This window comes from Rhipicephalus microplus, chromosome 3, assembly GCF_043290135.1.
Source record: "Rhipicephalus microplus isolate Deutch F79 chromosome 3, USDA_Rmic, whole genome shotgun sequence".
In the NCBI taxonomy this organism is placed as follows: domain Eukaryota; kingdom Metazoa; phylum Arthropoda; class Arachnida; order Ixodida; family Ixodidae; genus Rhipicephalus; species Rhipicephalus microplus.
In genome coordinates, this window is record NC_134702.1 from 271,220,215 (window position 1) to 271,240,126 (window position 19,912).

Below are 19,912 nucleotides of genomic sequence, written 5' to 3' on the forward strand. Positions count from 1 at the left end.
GGCGAGGATGACGAAACTTACGAGCCAGTGCCCACAAGCGTGCTTATAGCAATTGGCTACATTAATAGCCTCCGGCAGCTTATGCCGCGGGCCTCTGCAAAGAGCACAGTGTCGCTTTAAATAAACTCTAGACCATCTTTATTGCTTCCGCTGTTCGAAACACATGCATCACGGGCTTTTTAGGGGTAAAACAAATTGTGTTTTTACTCGCAACTTTTTTTGAAGCTGTGTTTCATTTACTACGAAATTCGGGATACAGTGGATACAGTGGATTCGGGTTCACTCGCTTTGATGGGGCGTCACGCTCAAGTTCGTTATAAGCAGGCTAGACTGTATTGCTTTTCATTGTCATGTTGAATCTTTAAAGTTTCTTTACACTCTCTTTTACTGGCTACGAATTTTTTTACTCAGTCACTACACCACAACCGTCAAGCTAACTTCCATCATTGTGAGTTGAACATGTTTTATTCACTGAACAAATTTTAAAAAATACTGTTCTTTTTGTCTGCACGTTTGAAATATGGATGGTCTTGCCTCACCATAATAAATTTTTATGCAGTGATTAATGCATTTTGCACATTAATAATCATTGATTCTCATGATCTGTGCATTTCGCGCGTACAGACGAACTCCGCTACAACGAACGCCGCTTCAACGAACGCCGCTTCAACGAAAAATTCATGAATCCCCGTCAGCAGTCCAAAGGAGTCAGTACAGTCGACTCCCGGTAATTCGAAGTCGCTTAATTGGAAGTTTCGGTTAATTAGAAATGAGCAAGTGGTCCCATCAGTTTTGCATCCAATCGTATAGAAAAAAATGCTCGATAATTCGAAGTTAAAAACCCATAATATTGGTTAATTAGAAGTTTTTTCAATCGACAGTCTCGTCGCGACCGTAATTTTACAGTAAAATGGGGAACTTTTCATATGCCAAAACATCTGCCGGACCGCGCTGGTGTCTTCGCCATCACTACTGTCCGCAGCGCCACAGATCTTGAAGCGGCAATCTTTTTAACGCTGGCGAATCGCATCGGCGGCATCGACTGACTCTTTAGTTGACTTTTGTCGAGACTCGAGTGTGTCACCGCGTCACCCGCGCGCTGGGTTGATTCTACACAGGTTTCCGCGCTTCTGATTTTGAGTGTTGTGGTGGTAACGTACGTTTGATAATGGCAACTCGTGGCCCTTACCGAACGCTAGACCTAGTGACGAAAGTCGAAGTCTTGAAGGAAGTTGACCAGGGAGGCACCGCCAAAGAAGACATTGCAAGAAAGTACGGCATTAAGCCTAACACGCTGTCGACTTTCATAAAGAATAAGCGCTCAATAGTGGATGCGTTTGAAAGTGAAAAATTCAAGACATCGCGGAAGCGGATACGCACCGGCGCCTACCCCGAGTTGGAGGAAGCACTGCTGATTTGGATCAGAGAGGCACGAAACAACAAACTTCCTCTCAGTGGTGAAGTCGTCACGGCAAAAGCGTCATCGCTTGCTGAAATGTTGGGCATCAACGACTTCGCTGCTTCGGATGGGTGGCTTACGCGTTTCAAACATCGCCACGACTTGATTTTTAAAAGCGTGTGTGGGGAGAAGGCGTCAGTCGATGAGGAAACGTGCCTGACATGGAAAGCGGGCAAGCTTCGCGAGTACCTCGAAGAATACCAGCCGGCAGACATTTTTAATGCAGACGAGACTGCGCTTTTTTATCGGCTGCTACTTGACAAGACCCTGACATTTAAAGACGACGACTGTTCTGGAGGCAAAAGAAGCAAAGAGAGAGTGTCAGTGCTAGTCGCGGCGAACATGACTGGCACAGAACGGTGTCGCCTGCTTGTGATCGGGAAGGCTGCCAAGCCTAGGTGCTTTAAAGGCGTGAAGACGCTTCCTGTGGATTATGCCTCGAACAGAAAGGCGTGGATGACATCCGATATATTTAAGGACTGGATCACCAAACTCGACCGCAAGTTCGCACAATCAAGCCGTAAGGTGTTGTTCCTTGTGGACCAATGTAGTGCCCACATGAACATACCTGCCTTGAGTGCCATCCGTCTTGTGTACTTGCCTGCAAACACGACGTCCGTGTTGCAGCCCATGGACCAGGGCATAATAAAAAATGTGAAGGTATTGTATAGGCAGCATCTCGTCAAGCGCATGCTTTTGTGCATGGACAACTCGTCGCAATACGAGGTGAGTTTGCTTAGTGCCATCAACATGCTAGCGCGAGCTTGGACCCGCGTGAAAGAAGAAACCATCGCCAATTGTTTCCGGGCCTGTGGTTTCATGGAAAACTCGGGGGATGCTTCTCCTTGTGCGCCAGTGGAAGTGCAAACAAATGAGCTCGACGACGGTAGCTTTCGCGCCGCTCTCGGTGACGTCCGTTTTGACGAGTATGTCGCTGTGGACAGCAACGTCGAAACATGCGGTCCACTAACGGACAGCGAAATCGTGCAGATGGTTCGGCCCCATGACTGCATTCCTGAAAATGACGATGATGACGACGACATCGGAAATGAGCCACCACCGAGGGCTGCCGATGTAGCTGCGGGTCTTGCTCTTGCGCAGCGGTTTTTTGTTGGAGAACACAACGCCGAAGAAGCACTTCGACACGTGTATTCCTTACAAAACTTGCTAGCCGCAGCCAGATTCGGCAAGCAGAAGAAGATGACAGACTATTTTTCCTCAAAACTGTCGCGCTTTTAAACTAATAAAAGTGCCGTTTTTAGTGCTTTTTGCTTAATTCGAAGTTCGTTTAATTCGAAGTTTTTTGCGGTTCCCGTGAACTTCGTATTAACGGGAGTCGACTGTACATAAATATTGTCGCCACAACGAACACTTTTTCTTTTGTCCTGCTTCAACAAAATTTCACGGTGCTATTCCAGGCTCAGATGCTATGCACTAAACCCAATCTTTAACTCTTCGATGCATTTTCAGAGAGAGCCTGAAAATGCGTCAACGAAGTCAAAAACACGCGTTGGCACCACCAGAAACCGCCACTGTTCAGCAAGCATGGGCGTCGCCATTGCTCGATAGCGATGGTAATGAGACTGCCCTGATTTTGCCTCTGGCTTGCTTTTGGGCCGCAGACGATCCGAAGCTGAAGCTCAGTCACTCAGTTCATGGTTTCCTCAGTTGCTGGGTGAAACCGCGGAACGATGCCTTTTCCGGTGCTTATCATTATGTTTGCGCTTGACCAGTATGGTAACTAATCAGAGTGGCTGTTCGTCCGCATTATCAACAAAATCAGCTAACCGCGAGTGGTAGATGATAAGAACGGCATAGAAGTTGCCGCCCCACGATACCCTGCCTCCATCTCGGCGGTGTCGGATACACGTTGACGGTGGACAGCTGCTGGTGTTAACGTGTTAATGCAACTGTTTGGTTCATTCACGAAAGCGGTTTTAGGCGTTGTTTCAGCATGCTTTTCACCATGGCCTTGTTATGCATTGGTGAGAATCACGTCGTGACGCTGCTGGGAAAGAATAGGAAGCAGCAGACACTTTTTGAATTCTGAGAATAAACGTTCCTTTGTTTCGCCTTTTATAAGGGTATAGTGCACCACGACAAAGACACAAAAAGAGAGATGCACACACACACACAGCGCTAACTTGTAACTATTCATATAGTTGCAAGTTAGCGCTGTGTGTGTGCGTCTCTCTTTTTGTGTCCTTGTCGTGGTGCGCTATACCCTTATAAATGATGAACCCCAACCAACTAGCCCGACAACGTGTCTTAGCAAATTTTGTTTGGCTAGCTCAGATCAGCTATATTTTTTCGATTTCACTGCAACAAAATTTTCACTTCAACGAAATTTTATCCGCACCCCGTCGGTTTCGTTGTAGTGGGGTTCCACTGTATTACAATTTTTCTATTCTGCCTCCACTCGTGTGATAGCCCTTCAAGGCTGCAGTATATTGAAATAAATGAAGTAAATAAACATTGTTTTCGCTCTTGTTCTCATCACCGTTTTCTTATCATGAATATGGATTTTATCGGTTGTAAGTTCAGCTGATGTTCAAATGTTAGGGAAGCATGTACGAGCAATCCTCGGCGACTCCGTACCATCGGCCACTAGCGTCGCATTTTTCTCTGTCACTGCGTTTCTTTGGTGCAGCTTCCGGAGCTCACCATGAACATGTAACCACGAAGTTAAAGGCTATGGAAGAGCCGCATAGCAAGTGTGCAGACGGAGCCACTCAATGGAACGAAGGCAATGAGGCAAAACGTGACGGGGAAAACAAGTACAAGCGATGGTGACAGGGCTGACAAACATTTGAACAGGGCAGGCGCATACACAGGTGCTCTGATGATGATAGTAGTGGTATGTGCAGAGCTGGGCATTGTTTCCACTGCTGCAAGTAGCTATGTATTATGTTGAAGTGTTGCAGAGATACAAGGGTGATTTTTGCAATGGTCAATTATCTGAAAGAATTACGAATGTTTAACGAGATGTGACTGTATTAGTGTTTTTCTGCTTGCTACGTTTTGCTGATCCGATGTTGCCATTTCAGGGGGTTTGCCAATGCCACCATTGCCCACTCTTCCGCCACCACCGCCCATGCCTGGCGGCATGCCTCCGATGCCGCCACCTTTCCGACCAATGCCACCGTTCCCACCCGGCGGAATGGCCCCACCACCACCACCTTCCAGTAGGTGTTCATTCACCACCTTCCAGTAGGTGTCTGTGCCGACCATTGCCGTCACAGTGAACTGAACCGTTCAGGTGTTGTCATTTCTGCACTGGGCATCATCAGTGTGCAAGTTCAGTATAGACGAAGTCTAATGCCAGTATGGTAGCCGCTGCAGACTTGTGCTACAAGTCTGCCCGAAAAGAGCCATCTCCTGCTACAACATTGCTAAACTGGTGGCACTGCCACGGCAACAACTGCTTGCTACGAAACCATGTAGTGTTGATTCTTCTTGAACCAACAGACTCTCCAGCCATGTCTAGTCCTTAGTTTTCAGCTTAAAAGTGGCCCTTTGTTTTTAAACTCATCCGATCTCTTCTTCAGGGCATGACTGTCCGGCCAGCTTTGAAGCTGGCACTTTCTAAGTGGTTGTCTCCCTCTAAACAGTTCTTCTTGTTGCTTTCTTGTTGCCAAATTTACCCTCTTAATTGACCTCCCTCGCAGTGGGCATGCCTCCGCCTCCACCGCCGATGCACCAGCCGCCATTTGGCATGATGCCTCCTCCGCCAGGGGCACCTCCACCACCAGACAGGATGCCGCCCCCACCACCTTCGCAGATGGGTGAGTTTCCAGCTCATTCAGTTTACCCTTGTGGCAGCATGATGTAATGGTTTATTGCGTGGCTTTAGCTGATACGTTCGCTTATCTGTGCTACCATGTTGCCGGATACTGGAAGAAATCCCCATATACACAGACTTTTATGGAACATTGACTTTTATGGAACATAAAATACTCACCCAATATGCTTTACATTTACAGCACTATCTTAAGTCCACCTTTGTTTGTGGATGCGCACGGTATCCTCTTTATGTAGACTTCAACCACTAAGTCTAAATAAGCCAAAGTGCGAGTGACCGGTGACCGAAGTGACATAGAATACTAAAGCTGTAAACGTGAGAGGCATAAAGCCCTCGACACGCTGGATAAGAGGTGTGCCGTTTATCGGGGTCAAGGTCAAACAGGCAAGCACAAAATTGTTATCACAGAGACAACATGCATTCTAGTTCTGGTTTAAATGCCCTGCCGTGGCATAGCATGTTTATTCTACCTTGATTCTAAGCCAACCCCCAAAAGCCTAACGCCCGAGGGGGGGGGTGGGGGGTGGGAGGGAACGAAACAAAAACTCACCTCGAATGCAGGCCAAACAAAACAGTGTTCACATAAAGAAAACATTTATTGAACATGAAGATGAAACAAAGCAATTGGTTCGTTACGCAAATAACTCTAAAATAAAAGCATACAACCGCTAGTCCTGTTGTGTGTGCGCGCTGCTTCTAAATAATTCCACCCTCATTCCGAGCCGTTGTCACTGCTTTGGTCATCGCTGTCTTCAAACAGTGCGCAATCCTCGGTGCCATGAAGCACATTGGGTATGCCTGACTTCTTGAAAGAGTGCATAATCAAAGTTTCTGGGTTGTCTTCCCACACTGCAGCCCCTCCAGCAACGCACATTTTTTTCGTCCACTCCATAGTCCCGCTCGGCTCGAACCTTGGACGAGGACTTCACGGCTAGGATTACTTTTCTTTTATAAGCAGGTCTATAATGACACTGCCTGTTTGGCCCCATTGAGCTACGCCACACACAGGCCACTTTAAGCACGACTCGAAATGACAAATGGTGACCTCACGTGTGTGCCTAAGCCTGGTGTTGGCTTGGCTACTAACGGCTATAATACCGTCTAGGTGGCGCTGGTTGTACACCACCTTTTTCAATTAAAAATGGCACGTTTTTCAACATCCTCGATTCCAATCTAAGTCAATCCTTTAGTTTGATCCAAAGAAATTTAAAAAAAAAAACTATATTGGCCTAGATTCGAGTAAATACGTTCACCAGCCCCAACCAACTAGCCCGGCAACGTGCCTTAACGTATTGCTACGGGGTGCCACAAATCAACATTATAGGAAAGAGGACGATGTTTAGGGCGAGCTTGTGCAGGCTGGGCTCCATATTGTATACCTGCCTGTTTACCTAAAGTAAAGGTATTTTTCAGAAGCCTTCTCCCCGTAACATTTTGGTGGAGGTGCGGGGTAGTCTCCGAAGAATCCTCGTTCTCTTCTTGATCAGGCATCGCACAGGCAGCCAAGGAACGTCCGCTGCGTAGAATCGTCGTGGATGTTGACTGTGGGAAAACCCGTGGGAATACGAGAGTATGTTGAGGGGAAGCGTAACAAAAAAATGTGAAAGTTTATTTTTAATTTGACAACTTTGGGATGTTCGAGTAGATTCAAATAACAAAATTGCAGTGCGAATTGAATAGCAAGCACTATTCGAAATATATTCAGAATTTCGAACATTCGCGCCCCTTACTTTTTAATCATTTTACTTTTCAATCATAAACACTAGACGATATATAACCAACATGTCCATAAATGTTGTTACACGAAGCGTCACAACACCATCGTCCAGTAATTTGGTATTTTTGCACCCCTTTACATATATCGAGATACCTTACACGCTAAAAACCTGTCTTATAAGTTTGCTGCAGTGATGATTCAATTTTATCTAAATCAAGTATAGTTTAGATGCAGTTAACATCACCATTTAGAAAGGGTAGCTTGTTGGTGTAACATGTTCATAAAGTTAAGCACAGCACTGAATTGACGAGGATGGGACAAGGAGGACAAGCGCTCCAAATAAATCATTGGTAATTGTTTGTTAACCCTGTCAGTTCAGTGCCACGCTTAAAACCATTCAGTTGTTTGCACGAACAAGAAGGTTTATCTGTAACAGTGGTTCTCAACCATGGATGTGTCGGGGACCCCTGTGGACTCGTGGAAGTGATGGGGACCCCTTGCAGCTGAGGGGAGGGAAGAGGGAGGGTACATAAGTAAATAATACAACTGGAGCGGGAAACAGGTGCCTTTTTTGCTACCAAAAACATCAAACAAACGTGTCACATCACTTCATTTTGGACAGTTCATCAATACGTGGCACAATCACGCTTAAAGAAAAATGTGGGTGAGGGTTTGGCGAATCATAGAAATGGCTTCGCTGACCCCCATTTGAGAACCACTGGTCTTGAAGTACACATTGTTGAGCTAGTCAGTTTGTGTTCAGTTCAGAAGCCACAAAAGTGGTTATTCTGCACAAAGAAGCAACGAGGGAAGTGTTCTAGGGGAGTGCAAAGTTTCCGCTTTTTAAAGACGATAGTCTTTCTAGACGACATTCGACGGAAAAATTTTGGTCTGTCTGTTCGTCTGTCTGTCTGTATATTTGTCTGTCTGTCCTAACGATACCTCGGACGGCACCAAACGGCCAACCCCATCCACAGCGGCCACCAATATTGCTCAAGGTTTAGTGTTCATAGTTGTGCGATTGTCAATTAAAAAGCAATTATTGCGCATATCTGAGACGCCACAACAAGCTTCGATGTTTTCTATGTCTGCCTTTATACTAGAAGAGGCACACACAAGTAACTCTAAGGAATGCAGCATTTAATCACGCTGCACTGACAGTGCAACGTGATGCTCAAAAAGGTGTTTCCAACGCTTTGCTACGATGTCACGGTGGCGGCACCTGCCCGACGCTTTGCGTTCTACACCTTATCACCTCTGAGACTGGCGCGCATCTTTCTCCGCGGGCTGCACGACTTCGTTTTCGTAGACAACTGCCAGATGGCGCTTGTGTCTAACGTGCCTCGATGTGCTCATTCGCCTCCGCCACACGCTCGAGGCACTCTAAAACGCAGCGCCTGCAGAATAGTATTCACCGATTTTTTTGCGTAGATCATCAAATAAACGTTTTGTTCACTCTCTCCAGACGCAAGACTATCGTCTTTTGATGACATTTACAGTGTAACATGTAGATTCGGGCAATTTTTTATTCCAAAATTACTGCAGCACAATATATATTCAAAGGCATGCATGGAAAGCAAGGCACACATCGAACAGATGACACTTGGTGCAGTGTAATACATACTGTAGATAAAGAAATGCGCGAAAGGGAAGGCCCACATTGATCGGATAACATCTTAATCACAATCTGCAATCCAAGAACATGCTTTCTGCCTATGAAACAAACAAATAAGTGTTGCTAACGCATAATGAACCTCCTGCTTTTATATGAAAGGCTTCTAACAGTTCTTGAGCAGTAACTCTGCTTCTCCTGAGAATCTGAATTTTATTTAGATACGGCTCACATTTGTGTGAATTGCAGTGGGCCGGCAAATGTGCCCGATGTGTCCCCCTTTTAGGGAGAGCACGTGTTCCCACGCATGCTCATTCACGCACCAAAATAGCGGTAATTCGTAGACTGCAGTACAAATGAACCTGACTATATCGAACCTATTTACATCCTATTATCCTGCACAGTGAAACTTCGATTATACGTCCCCCGGTTTCGCGACGACCCGCATTTTACGGCGAATCAGCTTGGTCACGGCAATGTCCTCATAAAAATAATGCATTAAAAACCTTGGTTATACGATGCAGTTTTATGACCACCCCATCTTACAATAACTTTCAGATTCCGTCCAAAAGAAAAACCACATATACTTGAATCGAACGTGAACGAAATATTCATGAGTGCAAAATATGAACTTGCGTTCCCCTAGGTTGACAATCGAAAAAGTAGAGAGTGAGACAGGATGTCTTCTTAGAATGGAAAATTTATTTTTATACAGTTGAACCCTGCTACAACGAAACTCATGGGGTGCGGAAAATATTTCGTTGAAGTGAAAATTCTGCTGTAGTGAAATCGAAAAAATATAGCTGCTAGCAAAACAAAGGAACATTTATTCTCAAAATTCGAAGAGTGTCCACTGCTTTCTATTCTTTCCCAGCAGCGTCATGATACGATTCTCAGTCATGCATAGCAAGGCCACGGTGAAAAGCACGCTGAAACAATGCCTAAAACCACCTTCGTGAATGTACCAAACAGTTGCATTAACACGTTAACACCAGCAGCTGTCCGCTGTCAAAGTGTATCCGACAACGTCGAGAGGGAGGCGGGGTATCGTGGAGCAGTGGCTTTTGCCTTATTTTATGCCAATCTTATCATCTATCACTCACGGCTAGCTGATTTTGTTGATAATGCAGATGAACAACTGCTCTGATTAGGTACCACACTGGCCAAGCGCGAATAAAATGATAAGCATTGGAATCTAAAAAGGCATCGTTGCGCGATTGTACCCAGCAGCTGCAGCAGCTGCGTGAAGGAAACCATGAACTGAGCTTCAGCTTCGGATCATCTGCAGCTAGAAGCAAGCCAATGGCAGAAGCAGAGTATTCTTATTGCCATCGGTATCGAGCAGTGGCGGCGTCCATGCTTGTTGAACAGCGGTGGTTTTTGGTGGTGCCAATGCGTGTTTTAGATTTCGTCGATGTATTTTCAGGTTCTGAAAATGCACCAGAATGTTAAAGATTAGGTTAGCTGTATGGCAATAAATATCTGAGCTTGGAATTGCATCATGAAATTTCGTTGAAGCGGGACTGCAGAAGAAAAAGTGTTGGTTGTGGCGACAATATTTATGCATTGACTCCTATGAACTGCTGACAGTGAACCATGAATTTTTAGTTGTAGCCGAAATTTCGTTGAAGCGGCGTTCGTTGTAGCAGGGTTCGACTGCAGAAGTTAATGTGCTTCCACATATGCCTCGATCATACACGTACGTATCCAAATTCGTTACCTAGTCAAGCTCTATCCACACAGAATACAGGAGTGCAACAGCTGTGCCAATTTTTGTGCGAGCTGTGCTAAAATCATTTAATTTGCCGAAATTGCACTACGCTGCACCAAAATGCTCTACCAGCCTCAAAACTTTCTCAGTTGCGCTACCGTAATTACTCGAATCTAACGCGCACCTTTTTTCCGGTTAAGCGAGTTCATAAATCGCATGCGCGTTAGAATCGAGTACGAACAAAAAAATTACGGTCAATCTATTGCCATCGCAAATCCAAAATGGCCGCCCCCTACGTGCGTTGGCATGGTGCGTCGGCTATTTCTGCCTATGTGTTTACCATGTGCGGCACTTCGTACGTGTGCTGAGAAGTTCGTCATCTAGTAGTGCATTAGCATCGACGACTTGGAAGGGCCGACTCCAAAAACTCGAGTGCACCACGATGCCGCTTTTAAAAGAAAAGTCATCGCGTGTGCAGAAACGGACGGAAATCGGGTCGCATCGTGGTCCTTCTCGAAACGTGCGTGCGGGACCGGCGGAAACAAAAGCAGAAGATTGTCGACAGCAAAGCTTCACGCAAAGGCTTCAGTGAACCACAGCAGGGTCGGTTTACGCAAATTGAAGAGCTGCTCCGCGAGTATGTGCTTGAGGAGCGAGTGGCACAGCGGCCCATGACGACAGAACTGCTCCAAGTGCGGGCTATGCAATTAGTCTTAGAAAAAAGTCTAATGCGGAGCCTGTTTAAAGCGAGCAGGTGCTGGCTAATTAACTATATGAAGAGGAAAGGCTCTTCCCTCCGAAGGGGAACATGCATATGCGAAAACTTTTGCGGAGAAGTACGATGAAAAGCTTTACAGTTTTCAGAGGTTCGTCCTAAACTTGCGGCGCAACAACGGCTACCTGCTTGGGCAAATCTGGAATGCCGATCAGACGCCTCTTTACTTCGACATGCCTGGCACCACAACTGTCGAGAAGAAGGGGGCGAAGCAAGTTCGCGTGCTGACATCGGTCCACGGTAAAACTACAGTGACTGCAATGCTCTGTTACACGTCAGATGGGCACAAGCTTCGCCTGTACCTCATATTTAAATGGAAGACAATCCCGAAAGGAATCGTTTTTTCGAGTGGTGTGATCGTGCGGGCCAGCAAAAAAAAAAATGGGTGCGCGTTGCAATCGATGTCTTACTTTTTTTTTTTTTTCGCGGTGGAAATCGAGTGCGCGTTACAATCAAGGGCGCGGTAGAATCGAATAAATACGGTAATTTCAGCGAGAAATGGAGGCCACGTTGGCCACCTGTAGTTTGCATCATTAATTAATCCTGGTATTCGGGTGTGCAGACCCTGAGCTTAAACTACTGTTAGGCCAGCATCTCGCGAAATGCGATCGCTCAGATAAAGTAACAACGCCGCACGCCCCGCTGAACGCAGCAGATATCTATTGGTGGGGCGACGCAACTTCTAGACAAAAATGTGTTGCCATAGCCAGCAGCACTTCGTGGGTCAGCGAACACAGTTAGAGCGTGCTAGGAGCTAAACCTAGAAGTGTAGGCTGCTGTTACTGGACGTGAACAAACTCTACGTGCTGCGATTGGTGGCTTTTCTGGCGACCACGTTGGTTGCCATTGCAACGGCACATGCAATAGATATGCAGTGCCGTCGCTGGGCCAACGAGCGCTAGTCAAATGCGTCTTGCAAGTGAGCCAAGAAGTTGTGCCCTAAACCTAACTTTATCATCAAAATAAAAGAGAGGAAGGGAGAGAGTGGCATTTCGAAAATTTCTTGGCCTTGTTCTAACCCATGCAGAACGCCACTTAAGCCACCTTCGCCGCAGTACACCGGTGGCCTGCGGAAAAGCATTTCAAAATTTGGAAGAGGCTGTTAGTACTAGTCACAGGACAAAGCATACCACAATTTGTTCAATTACTCATGCATGTATACGCCACATAGTTTTTCTGATGAGTAAAGGAGAGGCACAAGGCGTGTGTTGAATGTGGAAGCGCCGCAACGGTGCACGAAGAGAAAAAGTCACCCGATGGCACGCCCACTAGCCAGGTCGAAGCCAGAGATTGGTTCGAAAGAAGCTCTCGGCACCCGAGCCGCGAAGAAAAATCCCAGATCTGGCACTATGTTGTGGGGCTCCGAGCTGCAAAGACGTGGGAAACCAGCATCGCTAGCCGCCCGGTTCTGAAGGATGTTGGCATCCCGGAAGTGGCCATCGACCTCGAAGGCGCTCCCGAGTGAGGCTGCCCGGACTGGCCGCGCCCTTGCCCAGTAGTTCGTGGCGCACTAGAGCTATCCCACATCGCGCTAGGACGGGAGCAGCCCACACAAGTCAGCGAAGCCTAGCGAGCCAGAAGATTAAGACGAGGATCAGGACACCGGCAATGAGGACGAGTGGTTTGTTCGGTGGGATCAACCGACGGCGACTGTAAGAAGTGCAGCAGCCCGACGGAGGACTCGACTAAATGTCGACACGGCTAAGGGCAACGAGTCGCAATGCGACGAACTGTAAGAACATGCCATTGTTGATGACATATTGGTATAGGGCTAGCAACGGATTTAGACAGCTTACAGTTTGATCGTGTATGCGGGTTGTTATTGAGTTCTTGAGTGTTTTTGAGTTATTGAGCGATTTAGCACAAATTCTTTGTATTGGTTTTCTCCGTTCAGGATATAAAGTGTGTTTGTCTTGCCATGCCCACTCCCTCATCTCTCTCAAATACATTCTTCGCAAGCTCTCCCGATATAAATTAATGAGACAATTGTGAGTACTAATATGATCGCTGATGTCTAAAAAAGTTACTGGCAATTATTGAGGCAGTATATGATATTGCTGCAACCCTACAAAAAAATCAAAGAAAACTGTGCCACTTTTTTCTTTTTTTTTTTTTTCGCCACCTCCACTCCTCAGTTTTATGAATCTCCCAAATCTCAAGGTGGCCGGCTTGGCAATTTCACATTTTAATTTTCAGAATCTGTTGAAGGATTTGACAGGTGTGGCAAATGCCAATGTGCACTTTATGAATATTTGCTGAGTGGGGCGGTTCAAACTACTACTTCTATTGAAATAGCAGTGTTTATATTCCCTCTGTGGAAATTAGAGGATTGTGAAATTTTTTAGGTACTTCTTTTTCATACTGCTCCAAATTTGCCCTTTCGTGATAAAAAGTGAATGTTTTTTTCCTTGTAACCTCCTCTAAATTTAAATTTTTGTGCTCCAAAAGTAACATATTGCTGCTCCGAAAATTTCTCCAAATTGTATTTCAGCTGTTGCACCCCTCCGAGTACCTTCAGCCGGCCAGAAAGCTGGGGAACTGGGGAGCTTTTCAGCAAGTGTCTGGCATCGTGGAATGATGATTTGATAAGCAAAGGACGCAAAGTATACACCTGTTTGTTCATTTTGAATACATCAAAGTTTCTAATCATTTAAATTCGATCCGAAGCAAATTAAAAAATTGCAATAATCATTCAAAAATTCGAAGCGTTCAAATATTTGCACAAGCCTACTAATCATGCAATGCCTAATTGCATCATGCAATGGCTTTGTTAGTACTGTACAAAACTGCAAATAAAGGAGAAAAAAAAAAACAGTTTTAGTCGCAACCTGTTCCTCCCTCCCCGCTCCAACCAGTCGGCTGGCATGTTTGCAGGATGCCATGTCTACTAAAGCCCAGCTGTCTGAGTTGCAGAAGGACTTGTGCCCACTAACCGCACATTGATGACACATTAAGGTGAAAAATTGATGAAAATTTCGCTGCCCCTAGGAACGGATCCCCCACATTTATGCTTGCACTGATCAGTGATCCTGCCCCTCTTTGTACAAGTTGGCCTTTCACCAGTTATAATTTTGGGAATACTGTTTTGTTGAATATTTGTGAAACAGGAATTAAGTGCTCAACCCGAAGTGGTTGAAAGTGAGAGGGAGAATGCCATTGTAACAATTGTTGATTACTACGCATAGCGAGTCGTGGCTAATCAGTGGGAGAACTTACATGCAGCGAGTTTTTGTTGTCTTCTTTCTTTAATAATTAGGCGGCTGGTTATTGGGTAAGGACTTTTTGTTCTACTTGGAATGACCTGATGCGACCTGTAATTTGCAGAAGTCATACGTGCCATGCTTGCCTTGTAACCAATTATGCAATTTGTCTCGTGTTTCGTAAAGAAGCCAAAATGTGACATGTCTTTGTTTCAAGAAGTTGATTAGTGGTTGCTCTCTGGATGTTGGCCTTTATGTTTTTCTGCTAACATTGAAGACAGCAAAATCATCTTAGCAGATTGAAATTTGCAGTTACATTCATGTCATATTCTGATATTGCGGTGCAAAGTAACAAGAATGAAAGAAACCTGACTCATGTTTGTGGTGTCGTTCAGCAGTGCACACCAGCTGCGACTGTGATATTATTGTGTCCAAGCAGGTCCCCCTGGGATGCCCCCGCCATTCCCTCCTCCGCCTGGCATGCGGCCACCACCTCCACCGCCACCACAGTTTGGTCAAAGACCACCGCCGCCACCACCGCCAGGATTTGGTGAGTCACTGCAGTGCCGCATATCCAACAAGGCCACCCTTCTGTCCTCCGAGTGTCTACCAAGTTCACATTTAGAGATTCCCAGAGTTGTCCAGATTCCCCCCCCCCCCCCCCCCCCGAGTTTTTTCTTCTAAAGTTCCAAGAATGATGCAGAACTCTATGCTATGTAAAGATAGGCTGGAAGTCATTTCATATTTTTAGCATGCATAAGAAAGAGAGGCATCATACAGTGACGTAGTGTTTGCCGCAGTTTGTGAAATATGCCACTAGTGGCGGAGTCGAGAATCACAATTGCTGTAAATGCTACCTTTCTATAGCAGAGTTGTACCTTTGATAGCACTCACCATTCGTGCCCCTATTCGCCCACCACACTCATGCACGCAAAACGCACCCTTTTGAGGTAAAGCTAGCTTTGCGGCTGCCCATTTGCTGGCGACCGCAGCGCCACCACTTCTGCTTTATTGCCATGCCACCACCGTCCCAAACAGTCTATCATACCGGCAGAGAAATTAATATTTTTATTGGTGCTGCGATCATGTTTTGTGTAGTCTGTTTTCACTACCCATTATTTCTGATGTGCCTTTACAGCACAACAAAAATTTTATAGTAGTAATTTTGTAACTAAAGCAGTCGATAACATACAGGTTACGTATGGCTTCTCGCCCACTGGTAACAGCCAGCTAGCCACTGACGAAAATAGGACTGGACCGAATGATTAAAACATGCACTTGTGAATGTTTGAATAATCATCTCACTGGTCTGTCGAAACAGCATAACACTGTGCAAGCTCTGTGCAGCATGAAAATTATGCTACCTAATGTGTGTTTTATACCACATCTACCTAGATTTGCGTATTGAAATTCCTGTTAGCTTGTGTGATTAGTAAAAATGCAGGGTCATATTGAAGTTTTATTGCCACTCACTTTTTTCTCATCTACTCTATCTTTCAAAGCACTGCATAAAGAACTATCTGAAACGACTAATTTGGTGACTTTTATTTATCCAGAATCGTGTCTGTCAGATTTTTTCTATTTGCTAGCTAAATCAATTAAAAGAAGCTACTGCTTTTGATTGTGACAGTGCTAGTTTCATCTAAAATATCTTTTTGATGTGAAGGTGCTTAATTACCTAATTGCAACATTCCTAATCACGGAGACTACAGCAGATAGCCTCAACACACTGCATGATACTAGGTGGCACAGCAATGCAGTTTTCTGCTGCTCTGCAACTCACTGCAGATTTCACAAACTAAATTTTGGGTGCAAAGCGAATTTGAATATGGAAGCGTGAGTGAATAAAGTAGAATATTTTTTTAATACTTCTAAAATACTTTTCAAATACTTCCAAGCAAAATTGCAGAAAAAAAAGTTGGAGAGGATACTGAAGTATATTTTTATGAGATAAAAACTTGAAAGTGTTTCTTTTGGCTAGGTTGATGAAGCAATAGCGGGGTGGTGCTTCGTGGTTGTCTTACCAACTATGAGACAATGCAGAGGCCATATTGTATTTATACATTATGTGCTTTGGAGCAACCGAAGTGTTGCGGCAGCATTTGACAGGTGTAAGGGAAAGAAATTATTTCTTCAGCCTCTTCTCCTTTTTCAACTTCTGTGGAAGCTCAAGTAATGTGGTGGACAAAGATGTGAGCCGTTCGAGCCCAGAGTTCCTAATATACCTCGTAGATATCAATACATAAGAACATCTGAAACTTTAGATGCTAAAAATATTAGGCGACTGATTTTTGTCAGACTTCTGCCCAAGTTTCAAGTCCAAAACGACATTAATTGAGGGCCCACCTTGTGAGCGTGATGAACATGCGCCTATTTGTGTGTGCTCTGTTTCTTCTCTCCGCCTCTTTCAATCTTCCCGCTTCCACGTTTAGGGTAGCAAACCGGCTCTTCTTTGAACTTTGAACTTTATTATGAGTAAACAACATACATGAAAAACATGTTAGCAACATCTGGATCCTTAGCAGAATGCTAGTATGGATCCATGCAATTATAACATACATTAATTAGAGGCAGGAGAAAGAGTTGAATAATGAACGACATTTTAGTTTAAGATGCAGATTGTTTTGAGAAACATATCACTTATACACAGATACCGAACACATTGAAGAGGAAAAATCCAACTTATACACTACACTTTGAACACGTTTTTGGTTTGCATACCTAACATAATACATCTAATGTTTCTGTACATCTGGTAATAGCATTCCTGGTCAGCATACAAAACATTAGTTTAAAATTATGTCACTTTTCATCATTTCACGAAACTTATCAGTAGTCTAATAGAGCTCTTTGTAATGACGTTTGAGCATTAATGTGAAAGCATTATGTTGTTTCACTTCCACTGGTAGGTTATTCCACAATGACATTCCAACACTATAAAGTCGTCTTTCGCCATAAACATTTCTAACCAGTGGTTTTAGGAAGTTACCACAATGACGGTCTACTATGTCTTCTCTCTCTCTCTATCCTGGCTCTTGCTAAGTTATAATTTTATTGAACTGTCCTGCAAAGGTTTTGGTGACCCATGTTTCCACAATGGGACATTGAGATCTGCTGCCTTCAGTATTGCTTATATTTACATTTAGATGGAGGCAAAATGGTTGACGCCCTAGTACTAAGCAATATTGGTGCACATCAAAGAACGCAGAATTTCCGGAGCTCATGGTGTCTCTCATAATCATCTCATCGTTTTTGAATATTAAAACCCAGATACACTCAAGCCTCGTTATAATGTAATGGGACATAACAAAATAATGCATATAACAAAGTAATTGAAATTCCCCTTGAAAGCTCCATTGAGAACCATGCGTTTTAAACCTCCTTGTAACAAAGTAAAATTGACCAGTAAATGGATATAAAAAACTAAATTAGTTTATCAAATAGTCTATAAAAAAAAACGACCGTAGTGTGTTAAGTATATCGTTTTCTGCGAACTCCCCGCGCAGCCGAGACAGTCGTCCTCCTCACACAGCCAGCGGAGAGGATTGAAAAAGCGCTCAGCGAGCCAGCGAGTTGCCTTCTGTGTGCAATGCCACAACATTTTCGAAGCCATATTCGGCCATTGCAGCCACTGTTGTCAAGATTACAATGCTAAGAATGGGGTATGGCTTTCGTTAAGGCTGGCAATTCATTGAATAAGCCCTTTGAGTGTCGAATGTTTGTGACAATAGCTTTTCCAGGTGGTCAAATTAATTTTTTGCAGTTTTTAAATATATGAAGTGTGTAATGTCGGGGAAAAAATTTTTTCGTGTGAGCATTACTGCAAGATATTTTCTATTGTGTGGCATTTTTTAAAGGCGAGTCAACATTCACCGCATCATTGCCATCAGCACTATCAACACGCGTCTCCGTTCTCTACTTGGAGCAACGAGTTGTTCTGGCAAGCACATGGCATCTTCTCTGCGTGTAGTTGCGTTGGGCAGAGTAAACTGAGCATTCAAGGAGAACGACAGTATCTAGTGAACGTTGGTAATGAATAAGCTAAGTGCGCCACCAATAAACATGGGAGTTAACTTACACCGCTCCTGCTGATGAAGATAAAAACAAATTCCATTGCAATCCCACAGAAGAAGCAAAACCACTTATAGGCGTTCCTTATAGGCATTGCCACAGTCTGCATGACTCAGTTCTGTTTATTATTGCAAGAACGCTGCACACTCATTTCAAACATTTCTTTATAAGTGAGGCAGCACCAGCCAGTGAACATGTATCAAAATTACTTTCAAGTAGCGGGTCAAAAATGTACTCGAGAAGCATGTGTTGGGGCTTGGTTGGTACGACATATTACATAAACTTAAATTGTCATTTGGACATGTGCATTGTTCTAGGAGGCAAGATAGTGATTTCAACAAACCAGTTGTTAGTCTGCATTCGTCCCTTCTGCTTCTACTCTGGTGTCACATCCCAGGTGAAGTATGCATAAATATGTACCCTTACTACAAAGACACTACGGCACAGAAAAACCGCCACCGTAGATATACGACAAAAACACTTAAAGGGTTAAAACTTTACTGTATAACCTTCAGAAAACGAACTACGGGCATCAGTTTCGCACAATGTGCACAATGGTGAGCTGATAGGCATATGGCAACCGTTTCACGTGCCTCGTCATGTGCATTCAGACAGGTGATGGGAACAGATTTTCATGCAGCCTGCGTAAACACCGCATTGTAACCGGCTTGTTTGGTGACTACTGTGCAGGCATGCCTCCTCCCCCTGGTGCACGGCCGCCGTGGCCCCCAGGTCCCCCAGGTGCACCGCCACCACCTCCACCACCGCCACCAACCAGTCACAGCGGACCGATGCCACCACCCCCGCCACCGATGCCCTCGGGTCCACCACCACCGCCGCCACCACCCACCAGCTCCTGAGGCTGTGTGGTACAGAATGGGGTTGCTTTGCTTTTGTGCATATAATAAATGGTTCGGGGCACTGGTGTTCACTTGGCCAATCTGCCTTAAGGGGCCCTGCAGCACTTTTTGCTAGTAGTCATGGAATGAATTGACAAAAGAAACTTATTGCCTCACGGATTGACTGCTGCAAAAATCTTAGAATCCCTCCAGTACAAGCAATTGCAGCAAAAATGCTGCAATTGCATCCTCTCTTTTCTCATCCTGACGAAAGCTCTGGAAAGTAAGCAGAAAGGGATCGCACGAGGAAACAAGGTACGACATCATCATGCTTCGTGACCTTGAGCACTTTTTTCTTTCTCTCTCCCTCTTTTTTTTCAAACGCATGACTGCTCAGTGTGATTGCACGTACAGACATGTCACAGTGGCTGGAGTAACTCCCGAGTGCTCATAGGCCCAAGTATCGGCCATTTGCATGATACTTGGACCTATAGCACAATGATTTTGGCGTATTTACATCAATTGTCGGAAGAAGAGAAAGCAGTTTTTAAATGACTTTGAGAATTTATTGTACTATAATATTTTGCTCTATAATATTTGACTCGCGTGACCACTGATTGGCAGCGTTTTCTGACAACACAAAAAAAAAGTGTTGCGGGGCCCCCTTAAAATGCAGTTTCGTGGCAGCAGTTTGCCGTGAAACCACACCAGAGCCAGTCATCTCAA

At 44.8% G+C, this 19,912-nt stretch overlaps 1 protein-coding gene across 5 annotated transcripts in view; it reads left to right on the top strand.

Moving 5' to 3' along the window:
- The window catches only part of Spx (Spliceosomal protein on the X), a 78,636-nt gene extending 58,724 nt beyond the window's left edge, over positions 1–19,912 (top strand). For 2 of the 5 annotated variants that reach the window (XM_075891015.1, XM_075891013.1), the window contains 4 exons: positions 4,507–4,669; positions 5,128–5,244; positions 14,713–14,826; positions 19,038–19,912. In XM_075891015.1, coding sequence (XP_075747130.1) covers positions 4,507–4,669; positions 5,128–5,244; positions 14,713–14,826; positions 19,038–19,341 — 698 coding nt within the window. In that variant the 3' untranslated portion in view covers positions 19,342–19,912. The remainder of the gene's footprint in view (positions 1–4,506; positions 4,670–5,127; positions 5,245–14,712; positions 14,827–19,037) is intronic. The other 3 variants (XM_075891014.1, XM_075891016.1, XM_037419439.2) reach the window with 3 other exon arrangements.